This window comes from Diabrotica virgifera, chromosome 6 (assembly GCF_917563875.1).
Source record: "Diabrotica virgifera virgifera chromosome 6, PGI_DIABVI_V3a".
Classification (NCBI taxonomy): Eukaryota; Metazoa; Arthropoda; class Insecta; order Coleoptera; family Chrysomelidae; genus Diabrotica; species Diabrotica virgifera.
The window spans coordinates 133,705,702-133,723,773 of NC_065448.1; the positions used below are offsets into that span (position 1 = coordinate 133,705,702).

At 34.6% G+C, this 18,072-nt stretch overlaps 1 protein-coding gene across 1 annotated transcript in view; it reads left to right on the forward strand.

Annotated features, from left to right (window-relative positions):
• Nucleotides 1-18,072, forward strand: part of LOC114332084 (probable cationic amino acid transporter) — a 208,813-nt gene that overhangs the window by 7,802 nt on the left and 182,939 nt on the right. Inside the window, exon 2 of the mRNA XM_050652864.1 lies at nucleotides 14,121-14,273. Within this exon, the coding sequence (XP_050508821.1) occupies nucleotides 14,129-14,273 (145 nt within the window). The 5' untranslated portion in view covers nucleotides 14,121-14,128. The remainder of the gene's footprint in view (nucleotides 1-14,120; nucleotides 14,274-18,072) is intronic.

Below are 18,072 nucleotides of genomic sequence, written 5' to 3' on the forward strand. Positions count from 1 at the left end.
GTTTGGGTGCTTGAAGTGACATACACTATCTTTTTTTTAGGTACCTCTTTTTCAGTTTGTATAGCAGGTAGTTTGCTGGAAAGATTACTTATCTGATTAGATATTTCGCTGATGTTTTCAGATAGCCTTTGTAATCCCAATTTTATCTCGGATGAATTTGAGTCTTCAACTTGAACCTTAATAGTATCATCGGAACAGCCGAAAAAAACTGACGATATATTGAAGATATCTTGTTGCATTTGCCGTACCGATTTTAAAAGATGTTCAGGATTCATTAGGCTATTTAATTTATGGATCTCGTCAATTTTTTTTGTAAGGTAATCCAATTTGCCATCTTTTTTTGTTAATAAATCGTATGTCTCTATAAAAACGGGCAAATTATCAGTCAATTTTTTAGTTAGTTGAATTAAGGCATTAAAGTTCTCATGAGGTATCTGATTTTTTGATAGATTTGTTATTTTTTCATTTAAATATCTGAGGCTAGGCGAATCACACAGTTTACAGAAAAATCTCAGATTTGAATTTTTTGGGTCCAGGAGAGTTTTGGTGATGGTCTTGTTGTATCCAGAACAGTGCATACAGAAATTTCGCTGACATTCCCCAAAACAACGAAGCTTATTATATTTGTCATTTTCGGGGAATTCATGTAAACAATTCTCACATTGGTAGTTTGCCATAGTTATGGTCAAGGTCAATTTGCAATATTTAACTGGGTCGTTGATAAACAAAACATAAAATAAATTAAACAAAGCTGGTGCAAAACTTACAGTTTCGTTCACTCCAATAACAATAACAAAATAACAATAACACACTCGTGTATGTCGACCGCTAAACAGAACAAAAACAAAACGTGTTAACACACCGACGATTCAAATACGAATGAAATTTGCTGCTTTTGTTTCATACTCCTTTTGTATTATCCTGGAGGTATCACTAAGGTTTTGTTTTTTGAATTATCCGAATATATCTTTTCTTGTGAGAGCTGTAAATAAAAACACTGCTTTGATGGTTTTTTTAAATAATAATATCAAACACACTAAACTTGTCAAAACAAAACAAACCAATTCAATATCTGGTGTGGCCACCTCTTGCAGCAACGACTGCTCGCATTCTGTTTGATATCGAATAAAGATGTTTTATCCTTGCCTGGGGAATAGCCGACATTCCTCTACCAGGGCCATAACTGTACCAAATTTTCTGGAGGCATAGGATGACGGCGAATAGCTTTTTTTTTAATTCATCCCATAAATGCTCAATAGGATTGAGATCTGGGCTGCATGCTGGCCATTCTAATCTTATCAATCCAACCTCTATTTTATGAGTCCTTCAGTGCTTTTATTTACAAAAAATGGTACAGCTCTTACAAGAAAAGAGATATTCGGATAATTCAAAAAAAAACAAAATTTTAGTGATAGCTCCGGGATAATATGACAGGACTATGAAACAAAATCTACTCTTCCATTTTTCCATAGAATTTTTTAAAGTTAGGAGAAAATACAACGCTTCCATTCACCCCTATATATTGCCATACAAGCCAAATTTGTGTGATACCGAAATAATACTAAACGATATCAGTACGTGTATCTGCAAATTGGTGCAAGAATCTTGAAAATCGGAGCACAAATAATAAAGTTATAAATTGTGTAAAACTTTTTTGTGCCGGTAAGTGTATTTAAGGCAATTGCGATAGCTAAAGCCAATAGATATTTGTGCTGAATATGCTTTGAAAAACAGTCATTTAAAATTACATCCAATTGAAGGCTTTTGAAAAGTAACTATTTCTTAAAACTTTAAGTTGTCTAATAAATACTTTTTCAACATTTTCTCTTCCGAAATATATTAGTCTAAGAGCTAGTGAACCCTCCGAGTAACGGTCGTGTTGTAAGGCTAGAAATTTGTCTAGTGATAATTCATAGCACACCAAGGCTAAAAACCATGACCTGGCAGGCATCAGCGGTGCACGTGTATCTACCAGATGAATCGAAAAGTGCAAATTTAGGAGGTAAAATAAACTTTTTCCTGTAAGGTTTAAATTTAAGTATGTGTTTGAGTAACTAATTTAGAAGAAATGTGTACAATGACAGGCGATTCTGAAGAGCATAAGACCTTGCCAGACGAGGGGAAAGATTAGGGGTTCTTCCTAAAATATTCTTTTTGCATCGAACAAATTTTTTTTAGGTTTTTTGAATCATTCCAAACAAAAAAGTTCTTTAGTTGTTTTTCTCTTAAGTTAATAGTTTTTGTTATATAAGCGATTGAAAATTTAGAAAATTGCGAAATCGGTCATTTTTAACCATAAATCGGACATTTATATAAAAATTTCAATGTTGCCTAGGTACGTAGATATTCTTTAAACATTGATTGATGAAATCCCGAAGAGTTTTATGCAATAAAATATCGAAAACCCCTTTATTTTTTTAATTGCTAATCAAGCGGGCGCGACACTGTAGTATAAGTGGAGACGTTTGAGTTTGCATAAATTCATTATCTCGAGAATGGACAAACTTCAAGAGAAATCCTCAGACAGGTCGATTTTTATTTTTGAATTAGGACTTTTTGGCATATATATTTATAATACGAGTGACGTCATCCATATGGGCGTGATGACGTAATCGATGATTTTTTTAAATAAGAGTAGGGGTTGTGTGATAGCTCATTTGAAAGGTTATGTAATTCTCTATTCAGTAATATAAACATTAACATAATTATTTATACAGGGTGTACAAAAAAAAAATTTCTTCTATTTGTCAAATTTAATCAAAGTTAATTTAATAAAAAAAATTTTTGTGCACCCTGTACAAATAATTATGTTACTGTTTATATTATTGAATAGATAATTAAATAGCCTTTCAAATGAGCTATCACACAACCCCTACTCTCATTTAAAAAAATCATCGATTACGTCATCACACTCAGATGGATGACGTCACTAGTATTATATATACTCCAAAAAGTCCTAATTTAAAAATAAAAATCGACCTGTCTGAGGATTTCTCTTGAAATTTGCCCATTCTCGAGATAATGAATTTATGCCAACTAAAAAGTCCTCACTTATACTACAGTGTCACGCCCGCTTGATTAGCAATTAAAAAACAAAGGGGTTTCCGATATCGTATTGCAAAAGGCTCTTTGGGATTTCATCAATTAATGTTTAAAGAATATCTACCTACCTTGGCAACTTTGAATTTTTTAGATAAATGTCCGATTTAGGGTTAAAAATGGCCGATTTCCCAATTTTCAAAATTTTCAATCGCTTATATAACAAAAACCATTAACTTAAGAGAAAAATCACTAAATACCTTTTCTGTTTGGAATGATTCAAAAAACTTAAAAAAAAATTGTTCGATGCAAAAAAAAAATAATTTTAGGAAAAACCCCGAATCTATCCCCTCGCCTGGCAAGGTATTATGCTCTTCAGAATCGCCTGTCATTGTACACATTTCTTCTAAATGACTTACTCAAACACATCCTTAAATTTAAACCTTACAGGAAAAAGTTTATTTTACCCCCTAAATTTGCACTTTTCGATTCACCTGGTAGATACACGTGCACCGCTGATGCCTGCCAGGTCATGGTTTTTAGCCTTGGTGTACTATGAATGGTGTGCCTAGTCTGGCAGCTATCAAACCCCAGTAAGTAGAAATTGTAAATATTACGAGTAGGTCATAAGAGTTGCAAATCATATACTCGCAATACCTCAATGTCTGACACATGCAACACCTTCACCTCTCATTGCTACCTAGCCTCACACTATCTTTCGTAGAAGTTTTGTTTTTAACGAAAACTTCGTTCGTGTGTCGCCGCTCCTACAATACTTAAAGCCGATTTACCGATCGATTCTCATGTAGTTTTGTCTTTTGAATCCAAATCTGAAAATGGGGATTTCGATATATCTAACCATCGATATCATTAAACTGATATAACTGCACATTAAAACATAGTTTTTAATTCTAAACAACTTTTCATAGTAACACTTTCCCATATTATGAATTTAAATACGTAAATAAACAAAGTTTTCGTTATGATAATTTTCAGCTTGTTTTTTATGAAGTAACACAAATTCTCCAATTTAAATTCCTATTTTTAGTGCATTTGAAGCATTCGAGCGTTATGGGGACCTATTGGGTTGTGAAAAATAGCTCCTAAAACCAAAAAAACTTAAAGTTTTCCATTTAAGTGGGGACTTTCCTTTTTTTAATTTAATTTTCCATTTCCAACAATCGATTTTTTCGATTATAGAGCCATCTATCCATAATTCGAAAAAATTTCTCGAATAAAATTTCTTTTTACGTAAGGAATCCAAATCTACAATAAAAAATTGGTGCTCCTATTTAAGATTTTAAAGTAACTCCCTACCCCACCTCCGTGGGAGTCGTGAATTGAATACATGTATTTTGCAGTTTTTAGATCTGATGTTCATTTCGCGAAATATCACGGGATTCCTATTTAAAATTTCAAATTTACTCCCCACCCTCTCCGTGCGATGTCAAGTTATTTATCATTCAGTAGATTTTTGAAAAATATTGAATACGTATTTTTCAGTTTTTCGATCTGACGTTTATTTCTAGAAATATTCGCATTTTTCTTGTGAAACTTTTGGACTCACCCATTTCCTTACGCCCCGGTCAAACCGTCAGATTTTTAAAATTTACACTGTTCTGCATGTACTTAACTTACCTTATCTTAATCTGACGATTTCGAGTTTTTTAAGGATAGATGTTTTTTCGGGTCCCCTTGACGAACTCCCCTGTATTAAGATCCAATATATGGTAGGCGGACAATTACGGGTTACAAGGTTTCTCCCCATATGATAATCTGATGCGCTCGAGTAACTGCAACAATCCCCGCCTGGGCTCCCTACCATTAGCAACAACCGAAATGTTTTTCTTCGTCTCTCAGATTTGAACAAATATTATATGACTATTATTTCATTTTCATCATATTATGCAAATTTGTAGTAATTTAAAAAAAAATAATAATACATTACCGAAGAAAACGGTAAAGTAATTTTGTACCAAACTAAGAACCCCTTTAAAATGTTACTATTTACGGTTACCGAATGGCACGGAATGTTCACGTAACGATCAAGCAGAATCTTCGGTTAGGTTATAAGGGTATTAGAATCAGTTCTTTTAAGACATCGTGAAATATGTGATAGCAAAAAAATACAATAATAAATATAAAATAAGAAAAGAGGGTTTGGAATTGGTTTTATTTTTTAGAATATCCATATTATCTCTAAAAGTTGCTCCGTACTTTCAGTAATCGTGGTAGTACATATTATGTAATATATTGCTTTACCAATTATTCATATATTATTTTGCAACATTTTTTTAAATTTCATATGTCAGTGACATTCGCCGGAGATACGGCTGGTGTATTTATTCATTTTTTGTAATGAGGTTGCGACAAGTTTTGGTTATAAATATGGAAACCGCAAATAACACTGAAAAGAAGGTATCTTCGGTATGTTATGGCCGTCATCTATGTAAACCTTGACCGCAATCGCGACCTACACCGTGCTCATCCTTGTATCTTCGGCATGTTCGTACCATAAGTGTTTAATCATACCTTTAATCTTCCTCTTATATTTCTTTCATATACTTGACATTCAGCGATTCTTCGTATTGGATGATTACTATTTTGCCATTGAACGTACAATATCCATCGTGAGAAGCTACCATCTCACATTTCCCAAAGCAAAATTTCCCTTTTATCTCTCTTATCTGTATATTTAGACAAAACCTTAACATACAACTAGTAATAAAAATTAACATAAACTATTTCTATATTGTGTTCAATGTTGTTAGGTGATTATGAGTTGGGATAAAGTAAGTAACCAAACAAATATCTTTGAAACGAAAAGAACAATATTTATGAAACTTAGCATGCAAGTACAATGACGCAAAAGGCATATGTTGCCATATTGTTTGTTACTACTCCACTTCCGGTTTCACCGGAAATACCCTTAACTTATTTACTTTAGATGGGACACTCTGTATATTTTTGAAGATTTTAAAAGAACTTGTTATTTTTAATTCATACATATCAAGTTTGGAAGAAAAAATTTTAAAAAATAAATAAATCTCTTTACAGTTAAAAAATATTTTAATTTGTTTACGCTAGACCAATGATATTATAAATAATTTCTTCTTCTTCTTCTTTTTGTATAGACATGGCTGTCTGTTTTTTCAATGTGCTTTTAGTAAGTTGTCGTTCCATCTTTTTTGTGGTCTTCCCACTGATCGTCTTCCTATTGGGGAACCGTCTCTCGCTGTCCTGACTATCCTATTTGTTGTCATAAAAAATAATTTGAAATGTTGAAAATTCTTGCCGTTCACCTCCTGACAACGTACAAGCCTATAAATAAATTCGTGAATCACTCTTTGCAAGATTTCTCCACGTATTAGTTCACATTCATCAATTATTCTTTGTCTCAAATCCTGCAAGCATTTTGGTCGCCTTACGTAAACACGTGATTTTAGATAACCCCAAAGAAAAAAATGTAACGGGTTGAGGTCCGGAGAACGAGGGGGCCACTCTATGAATCCTCTACCTCTAATCAATCGATTTGGAAAATTCACCTCCAAAAAATTAAAATTCACCCTAACCGATTTATTATTAATATTTCAATACGATCTTTTTCGCTTAAATAAACTATTTTTAATACAACTTATATCTGTCGATTAGTTCAGTAACGGTTTTACCTACTATACTAAATTCAAATAAGCCATGCAGTGCATGTAAACAACAATTTTTAGTTTACAGTATAGATATAGATAGTACTCGTTTATTTCCTACTACGTTGTATTAATACAAAATATTATATACACACACTTTTTAACAATTTTTTCTTCCAAATTTGTTATGTACCTATGAACTAAAAAAGAATGTGTGTGTACTTTGTACGCACGTAAGAAGTTATACTTCTATTATATGATTTAAACGAAATTAATATACTTTTAATTTTTATTTTATTTAAATATTAAACTAATTTATACTTACTACTTCTCAAACATTTTTATTAAAACAGTGCCAAAAATTAAATTAATAAAAGAATAAAACACACACAAACACATTAAAAATGCCACAAATGATTTCTGAACATTAATTGTCGGAAATTTTTTTAACGGAATAAGTATTTTCTGAAAATAAAATTATATAATAAATATACTTACAATCATAAAATGTATAAAAAAAATAAAAAAATAAAAGTTTTTATTGGGATTCGAACCAGCTATCAGCGCGGTTTGTATATTGGGGTTCATTCACCTTAAAAGCTTCGCCACGGAGGCAATGTGTCATTATGTGCGAAGATCGACTAACTAAACGGATTAAGCTTTTGACATTTTTGAATTAAATTAAATTATTTTGGTTTTGAATTGAAATGATTTAGAATTGAAAAAATACAACAAAACATAGAGTAAGAAAACAATATATTAGGTGAACATTGATAGAAATTTTGATGGTAATCAAATTATGTAAATAAAAGTATTACATACTATGTATTTTGGTAGGTTCAAATAGGTAGGTACCTATGATATATTTACAATTATTACGTACCTGTTGCTTTTAAAAACTATTTAAATGTCACTACAATTATAAACTTTTTTGTTTCTGTCCTCACAACAATAAAACTAATATATTATACATTTGTTTACCTTCATATTGAACAATTATTTATTATTGACAGATCATTTCAACACCCAATCAGAGCCCGTATAACGACTAATACCATACTGTCGGTGTGCGCCTGCGCGCAGACCAATATAAATTCACCATCAATCTCAATCGCGCCTAAAGAAGTATAACTTCAAAAATAACAAGTTCTTTTAAATTCTGCAAAAATATACAGGGTGTCCAATTAAAATTAAATAAGTTAAGGGTATTTCCGGTGAAACCGGAAGTGGAGTCGTAACAAAAAATATGGCATTAGATGCCTTAATGCGTCACTGTACTTACATGCGAAGTTTCGTAAATATTGTTCTTTTCGTTTCAAAAATATTTGCTTGGTTCCATATTTTATCCTAACCCAGTATGACTTGTGGTGTATGCCTTACGGATAAAGTGGGGTAAACGGGTAATCATAGGATTATCTGGGTAAATTTCAATGTACTCGCCAGGTTTTGATAAAATAAATGTAAATGTATAGCTGCTTGAAATATTTGTAACTCCAAATGACACAGCAGTTTGTCTTCTTTTAACAAAATAGATTATAATTTTTATTTCTGCAGTATTTATATTTTTAGTTTCCTTAATTTTGTAAAATGCGTTTCTTTCTTAAATTAAGATATCTTTCAAACAGTTGCGGCCCTGTCATTTTACTAGTATACCCAATTAAGCATTTAACGAGGCAACAGGTAGAATGTGCTTTACCAAGTGAAGCCCAAAATTTGAACTAGGTATTTAAATTATATTTCGGACTTACTATTGGCACGATTGAACCTAACTTACCTTAGTACAAAAATGTCACATAAGATAAGTTACAGCCCTTTGTAATTACAAAATGAATATATATTTTTTTTCAATATATCGAAAAGTGTTACCGATTTTATATTGAAAATGAACAGATGGCTTTCTTATGGCAGGAATATCTTGAGTAAAATTTGATCACCCCATAAAATCTTCTGAGGGTTTTGTCCCTTTAAACCCCCCCCCCCTATGTTTGTGTACGTTCCAATAAAAGGGAACCCAGTATCGGTAAGAAAATAATAATTTACTGTCCTATCGTGCACACTTCAAAAAACATAACAAATCATTACTAGTTGGTACGATAAGGAAAACTCTGTATTCTTCTTCTTCTACGGCACTACAGCCCAAATTGAGCCTTGGCCTCCTTTATTTTTTGCCTCCACCCTTGCTTGTCTTTGACTGCTCTTCTCCATACACGGACCCCTAAAAGGGCTTGTGCGTCGCTGTCTACTGTGTCTTACCAGCGCTTTCTTGGCTTTCCAACCGGTCTCTTTCCCTGCATTGTAGCATTCAGTGCTTTTTTTGGCAGCCTATCCTCCCCTATTCTGATCACATGTACGGCCCATTGCAATCTTTGTATTCTAATGAAGTCTGATAGGGGTGCTTCGTTATAAAGTTGATAAAGTTCGTTGTTGTATCGACTTCTGAAGATTCCGTTTTCCCTCACAGGTCCTAGTATTCTCCTTAGTACTTTCCTTTCGAATGTGTCGAGTTTGTTTTTGGATGTTTCTTTCAGGACTCAAGCTTTACTGCCATAGCATGTTATTGGTCGAAATCAAGTTTTATAGATTCTCATCTTTGTATTTCGGTGGACACTTTTAGACCGAAATGTATGGGAGAGGGCAAAATAAGCTCTGTTTGCCTGCGTTATTATCTTCCGTTTTTTTCCATCTTCTGATCATTCGGCATATATTTCTACTCCCAGGTATGTAAACTTTCCACCCGTTTCAATGTCATCTTCATGTATAATGTTTTGTGGGACTATTATTCTTCTCATTTGAGTCATTATTTTTGTTTTTTCTGTGTTAATTTCCAGACCTAGTATTTTTGTTTGTGTTTTTAGCTCTGCGTATGTTTCCTGTGCTCCTGTTGATTTTCTACTCATAATATTAATGTCATCGGCATAAGAGGCCAGTTGAACCGATCGGTTGGTCAGTAGGTTTGCTCGCCCAGTTTGCATTTGCCTAACCGCATATTTCAGTGGTGAAACAATGTTGAGGCCAGCCCATCTCCCTGCTTTAGTCCCTGCGAAATTTTGAAAACTCTTTATTAATCCCAGTAAAACAGTAGCAGTTAGTTTCACAATAAAAAGGAATAGAAAACATATAATAGGTATGCTTGCAATGTATGGAAAACTGTCAAAGAGGCGAATGAGGTTAAATATTTAGGAGTAATTATAGATGTGGCTTATATGGAACGCCCATTTGGTAAAAATAACCAACAAAGCAAAGCTTTCCCTTTGGACAGGTCGAAGGATATATGGGAAAACATAAGGTATCAAACCAAAACAGATATATTGGCTATATCACTGCCGTCAGACCTATGATTACGTATAACATATTAATATGGTGGTCTAGATGTCATTAAGAGACCACCAAAGAGAATTGACAAGCATGCTTAATCACATCAGGAGCGATGTCGACTTGTCAACCACCAGAACCGCAACCATAATGGTTATGCTTGATCTCCCTCCTATACATACAGTGGGTGTTCAAATTATTAGAGCCACCTCAGAAAATTTTATTTTTGTTTAATAACGTTATGTAAGTTTTTCTTTATACGGTCCACAGTTGCCTTTGAAACATTATAAATGGATGCTATGCTTCTGTTGGAGTAATTAGTGTTTAATAACAAAGTTTTTATTTCTATTATTTTGCTTGGTAGATGCCTTTGGCTTTTCCCATGGTGTTCTGGTACCACGAGTGTAACGAGCCTACACAAACGTGCTAAATTCACAAAAAATAGTAGAGGACTGTCAGAATATCAATAAAACTCTCAAAGTTTATTATAACTCTAAACACCAAGAATACAAAGTAATATTCACACTAGTTGCAAGCTAGGCTAGGCAGCACTGACAAACAGTGGCATTTGAGTCACGCATTGCCACACACACGTGTTGCCACTAGTGTCAGACTATTTATTTCACTTTCGTAAAGGGTCACAAGACGGTCAAATGGAAACAAACGCATTAATATATTAGAAAGCTCGATTATATACAGCTCTGTAAAACATTAAATTTTACTAGGTGGCTTTAATAATTTGATCACCCACTGTATATGGACGGACAAGGAGAAGGAAGGGAAAATCGGAGCACACAGAAGTCGGATATAATGCCAGGAATTCAACGTAAATATACTTTAAAAAATACGTATTCCGTCCGTTTTCCAGAAAGGGGCGAATGTTAGTCGAATGAAACGAATGTTATAATGGCAGATCAATGCTGGTATACAGATGACTCTAAAACTGTTGTAGCTGGAATATACGGAGAAAAACCAGGGCTAGGCCTTAGCGAAAGTAATTTACTTTCCTATCATCATCATTCTCTTTGCCTTGTCCCTATGCGGGGTTGGCTTCCCTAATTGCATTTCTCCACACAATTCTATCTTGTTATCAATGTTAATCCCCTTTACCAACATGTCCTGCCTTATGGTCTCTCCCCAGGTCTTCTTTGGTCTTCCTCTCCTACTCCTTCCAGGAACATGCACTTCAGCTATTCTTCATATTGGGTGATTAACGTCTCGACGTTGAACATGACCAAACCATCTTAACCTATGCTCTCTCATTTTGGTATCAATTGGTGCCACACCTAGACTTCCCCTAATATACTCATTTCTAATTTTACCCTTCTTTGTCACTCCACTCATCCATCTAAGCATTCTCATTTCCGCCACATGCATTCGTTGTTCCTCTTTATTTTTCACTGCCCAACATTCAGTTCCGTACATCATAACCGGCCTTATGGCTGTTTTATAGAATTATCCCTTCAGCTTCATTGGAATTTGTCTGTCACACAACACACCACTCGCTTCTATCCACTTCATCCATCCAGCCCTAATTCTACTGCATGCATCTCCATCTATTTCTCCATTACTCTGTAATACCGATCCTAGGTACTTAAAACTATTGCTTTTCACAATCATTTCACCATCCAAAGATACCATTTTATTTGTAGTAACAACTCCATCTTTAAATGAACAATCCAAATACTCTGTTTTTGTCCTACTAAGTTTTAAACCTTTTTCCGCCAGAGCTTGTCTCCACTGTTCCAGTTTGCGTTCTAAGTCTCTTTCACTATTTTCTACTAACACTACATCATCAGCATACATTAGGCACCATGGAATGCTACCCTGTAGTTTCGCTGTTATCTGGTCCAAAACTAATGAGAATAAATAAGGACTAAGCACCGAGCCTTGGTGCAATCCTACTTTCAACTGAAATTTATGTCTCTCCCACATCTGTCCTAACACTAGTCGTTACTCCCTCATACATATCTCTCACAATCTTTACATATTCGCCAGGGACTCATTTCTTTTTGAGTGCCCACCAGAGAATCTCCCGAGGAACTCTATCATAGGCTTTCTCAAGATCAATGAATACCATATGAGCGTTGGTCTCTTTGTTCCTGTATTTTTCCATCAGTTGCCTTACAATGAAAATTGCATCTGATGCTGATCTGCCCTGCATAAAGCCAAATTGATTATCGGATATTTCGGTTTCTTCACGTATCCATCTACCAATTACTCTTTTCCATATTTTCATGGTGTGGCTAAGTAGTTTTAGCCACACCAAGTAGCTCCCTTGTTTTTGTAGGCAGGTACTAATATACTGCTTCTCCATTCGTCTGGCATTTGTCCAACTTCCATAATTCTATTAAATAGACCTGCTAGCCAACTTTTTCTTGTCTCTCCCAATGCTCTCCATACTTCCCCAGGAATATCATCTGGTCCGACTGCTTTTCCTTTCTTTCCCTCCGAGCCGAACCATTCCCTCAGATTTCTTAACCAAGATATTCTGCGCCTACCAATAATTCTCTTACCCCTGATTTTACCCTTTATGATGTCTCAGCAGAGAGTATTTGTCACCTCTCATAACATGGCCAAAGTATTCAAGCTTTCTTCTTTTAACAGTAAGTACAACTTCACATCCTTCACACCCAAGATACACGTAGCATTCTACGGTAACACCACATCTCAAAAGCTTCAATATTTTTAATGCTGCCCATCTTCATGGTCCATGACTCAACTCCATATAATAAAGTGGAGAAGATATAACACCGCAGCATACGCACTCTCAGAATAAGATTTATGTCACGACTACAGAGAAATATTTTTATCTTGTTAAATGCTGATCTAGCTATTTCTATTCTTGCTCTTATTTCTTTTGTTTGATCGCCTGTATGATCCAGGCAAGCTCCAAGGTATTTATAGGAGGATACCCTTTCTATAACGGTGTTATTGACAACCAAATCATTCCTGGCGTGTGGATCTTTTGTTATTACCATCCATTTAGTTTTTCTGAGGTTTAATGTAAGTCCGTAGCTGTTGCAGTAGTGGTTAATGCGTTCCATCAGTCGTTGCAGATCTGCAAGATTGTCTGCCAATATCACTGTGTCGTCAGAGTATCTCACATTATTGATTGTATTTCCGCTGATCATTACACCACAACTAACCTCCGACAGAGCTTCTTTAAATATGATTTCGCTGTAAAAATTAAACAAAAGAGGAGACAGAATACACCCCTGTTTTACTCCTCTACATATTTTGATCTCCTCAGTCATTTCATCATCGACCTTGACTTGTGCTGTTTGATTCCAATACAAATTAGATATTATTCTAATATCTTTTTCATCAATGTTCTTTTTGATTAGAAGTTATCTCAGTCGGTAGTGTCGGACTCTATCGAAGGCCTTCTTAAAGTCTATAAAGCAGGCGTATATATCCTGAGTGATATCCAAATACCGCTGAAATAGTACGCCCACACCAAAGAGCGCTTCCCTCGTACCAAGGCCGTTCCTGAAGCCCATTTGTGTTTCACTTATAGCTTCTTCAAATTTGCAGAAAATTCTATTATGAATGATTTTTAGAAAAACTTTAAGCATATGACTCATCAAGGCAATCGTATAGGTTTAAATACGCTTCTGCTTTAGCTTTTGCTACTGCTACTTTCGCTTCCTTTTTGGCGACCATATAGTTTTGAAGATCTATGTCCGATCTGGGTTATTGCCACTTTTTATATAATTTTCCCTTCTCTTTTATTTTTCCTTGTACTTCATTTGACCACCACTAAGTCTCTCTTTACCCTCAAACTTCTTTCCTTCCTGGCGTTTTCTCTCTCCTATATGCTTGCTAGTGATATGCTTGCAAGTAAAAGTGAATTACTCTTCTATATGCTTGCTAATTCTTATTCGTGCTCTGTTGGATGGCATTCATGTCCTTAAATTACACACTATTTTTTCTGTTTTATTATGTGTGTTCCTCCATAATGACCATTTTATGTTATTTATCAGCTTATAGTATTATTAAGTTGATTTTCACTTAGGTAATAATACTAGAGTTCATCAATACCAAGTTTATTACCAAAAATTATGACGTGGTACGTGGTACATAAGAGTTTCGGTTTTGTAATAATATGTATTAATTTTTTTGCAGATAATTAAATGGGTATTTTTGAAGATTTCGGTAGGAGTTTAACACACTGGTCATTCGGACTCTTCGTTTTGATAGGATTGGTTACTTCAGAATATACGGGTGCAGAAACAGTGATATGCATTTTTGTCGCCGCTATATCTTCGATTCTATCAGGTAATACAAAAAAATATAAAATGTTAGTTATTATAATGTTCACCTAAATTAACAATGTATTTATTTATCGAAATATTTATTACTTAAATTAATTAGACTACTTAAACAAATAATTCATTAAAACAGTTGTCGATAATAAGAAGAAAAATATGGGATTAAAGAACTTATTGTAAAAATATATAGGTAGGACTTTTGTTAAATTGTGCATGATTATTAAAATATTTAAATCTCTTATTCATATGTGCACCATGTATTTGAATTTCAAGCACAGAATTTCAGTTGGTGTATCATTATATAATTTTGATTATTAACTTGGTAATGAGAAAATTATTCTAATTTGCATAACAAATTGCTTTATCATCTCTTTTAATTTACTAGTGTTGTTACGATGCCAGAGTGGCATGTGAATTAGTCTCTTTTGATTTGAATTTTCTTCAAGATTCTCTGAAAATGCCTAAGTTAGGTTAGGTTAGGTTAGCCTAAGCGTAAATACCTTTACCTTTGCCTAGTGAGGCATTAAATTAGTTACCTCTTTTAGTGTTAAAAGATTTTATGAGTTGAAATATGGTCTAAATTGTTTCTTTTGTATAATACATCATAACGTATAGTTAGACATTTTACCACAGTTTACACTTAGACAGTTTATTGTAAAAAAGTACATAACTCATTATGTATTGGACATTATCTTGGATTGTCTTAACGGAAATTATTCCTACATCCGAATCTTTAATACTCAATGAATTTTGGAACATTTTCTTATATTCATAAGAAATTTATTAAATATCTTTAGTTTAGAGAATCCATGGTTTTAGCTTTATTTTTTCTCTAGAATTCCCATATTGATGTCAAGCAAAAGTATCAATCATTTTCATTATTTTGTGATATACTCCAAATCATTGGTATTACAAATGGAATAGATTTGTGATTTTCTTGAAGCCAACCTCTAAACATTCGTGAGCAATTTATACAGTATCATTTTGGCAGCCAATTTGTATGATCAATCTGATCAATGAACTAGATAAAAACCCAAACGGTATAAAAAAAATCGGAAATTAAGCTGATAGGCTTCTTTGACCAGATCTGTTATTACATAAATGGCATCTTCTTCTTCTTCAGTACCTTATCCGGTTCGGATGTTGGCGGTCGTCAAGGCTATCATTGTTTTGTTGACTGCTCTGCGAAACAGCTCCGCGGAGGTTATCCCAAACCATTGTCGGAGGTATTTCAACCACGAGATACGACGGCGTCCCGGTCCTCTCCTGCCAAATACTTTGCCCTGCATGACGAGTTGAAGAACTCGATATTTTTCTTCGTTCCGCATCACGTGGCCAAGGTACTCAAGCTTACGTTGTTTTACTAAATTAAGCACTTCTTTTTCTTTCGTCATGCGCTGTAGGACCTCAATGTTGGTGACATGGTCCACATAAGATATTTTTAGTACCCTCCTGTAGATCCACATCTCGAAGGCTTCAATCCGCTTTTCAGTGGCTTGCGTCAGTGTCCAGGCTTCAACTCCATACAGTAGCACCGGAAGAACGTAGCACCTCACTATCCACATCTTTGTTCCCAAACTGAGATCACTGCAGCACAGCAAGGATCTCAGCTTGATAAATGTAGACCGTGCCATTTCAATTCTGGATCTAATCTCTTGAGCGTGGTCCCATTGTGAGTTGAGGGTAGTTCCGAGGTAAGTGAATCTGTCGACTCTCTGCATCTCTTCGCTATCTGCCATTAGTGCCCCGGGATCTAAATTAACACGGCTGACAACCATGAATTTAGTTTTCTTAATATTAAGGTTCAGTCCGTATGTTTTTCCATTTCTCACACGGTCTAGTAAGGCTTGTAGCTCATTTAGGCTGGTTCCTAGTAATACAGTGTCATCGGCGTAGCGGATATTATTGATGTATTCACCGTTCACTCGGATTCCCATCTCTAGGTTTGTGAGGGCTTCAGTAAAAATTTCCTCAGAGTATATATTGAAAAGAGTCGGCGAGAGCACACAGCCCTGCCTTACTCCTCGCATGATCTTCACTTGGTCGGTCAACTGGTCTTCGACCTTGACTTGAGCACGCTGGTTCCAGCATAAATTCATGACGATCCGAATGTCCTTCTCATCTAATCCTACTCTTTGTAGGGCGGTGACCATCTTCTGGTGCTGGCAACGGTTAAATGCCTTGGCGTAGTCAATAAAACAAGCATAGACATCACAACCAACATCGCGGCATCTCTGAAGTAGAACTTGCAAGGTGAAAAGTGCCTCACGTGTACCCATTACAAACCCAAAACAAACACGTGTTTTTATTATTTTTTGTTTTTTATTGTATTTTTTATTTTGTATAAGCTTTGTCCACAAATTGTAAAATTTTTTTGACAATAAAGCATACCAATCATGGAATCGCGGAATCCAAATTGCATTTTACCGACATTTTCCTCGCATTTCTTGTAAATTCTGGCATGTATGATTTTAAGAAAAATCTTAAGTACATGACTCATAAGGCTGATAGTCCGGAAATCTTCGCACGTTTCGCAGATCGTTTTTTTGGTATTGTTACAAACGTTGACAATAGCCATTCCTCTGGGATATTACCTGAATCGTATATGGCGTTGAACAGTTCAGTTAACTCCTTCGTGCTTACTTCACTCATCACCTTAATAAGTTCGACGGGTATTTCGTCAGGACTTCTGGCTTTACAATTCTTAGACTGTTTTAAAGCCGCTTTCACCTCGCCTTCTAGTATTGACGGCCCCGTCATGCAATTTATTTCTGGAAGGTTGCCTCGGTAGTCCCAGAAGAGTTCTTCGATGTACATTTTCCAGGTCACCAGCTTCTCCTTAACTGTCGTCGCCAGGTTCCCGTCTTTGTTTATGAGGAGGTGTGTGTTTCTCCTCTTGTATTGACCAGTGGCTTCTCGAATCTTTCGGTGAATATTTATATGATCGTGTTTCACTTGGAGCTCCTCGGTTAATTTACATTTTTCTTGCATCCATGTCTCCTTGGATCTTCGTATTTCTTTTTTAATTGTTTGGTTGATTTCTTGGTATTTCTTCGCGTCCCTGTTCTTCATTAATCTATTTTGACACATCATACATGTCATATCGTTGTGTTTTCAGCATAAATTCGCCACAAATGTAACAAAAACAACCTGTAAAATTTTTACAATATCGCGAGATTTGATAACCTAAAATAAACCAAAATTTATTTTAAAATAGTTTTGATATTTCATAGTTTTGATATTTCTGTTACAAAATTTTTTATTGGCTCAGCTATGTAAAATACAGTCTAAATAAAATAATTTAATAACACAAAGATTACAGACTTTTTACAAAACTTACCAAAATTTTTGATACCAAACATAAACAATCAAAATTATTATATTATTTTTTTAACTATCTGCTGTCAAGTCAGAGCAAAAGCTGCGCAAGCAGATACAGGGTGTGGCATTAGTTTGAGAAAGTCTAATAATTACTCGTTTGTCGTAAGAGATACGAAAAAAAAAAATATTGAAATAAAAGTTGGGGCATACATAGAAGCATAGTTTAAAACTATTTTCGAATTAACAGAACCACTCGTATGGACAGGGTGAAACAAAGGTATCTTTGTTTTAATGGAACAATGCAATGTTTTAATGGTATATTTCTACGTTTTTGGATTCTCCTCGATCTCATCTTCTTAAAATGGAAGGTTTTAATGTTATATGGGGTACTTTAAAAGATAATTACATTGTTTTATTAATTTCATAGCAATATCCACACCTAGAATTATACTGATTTGACATAAAAAATTTTAATTATGTTCACA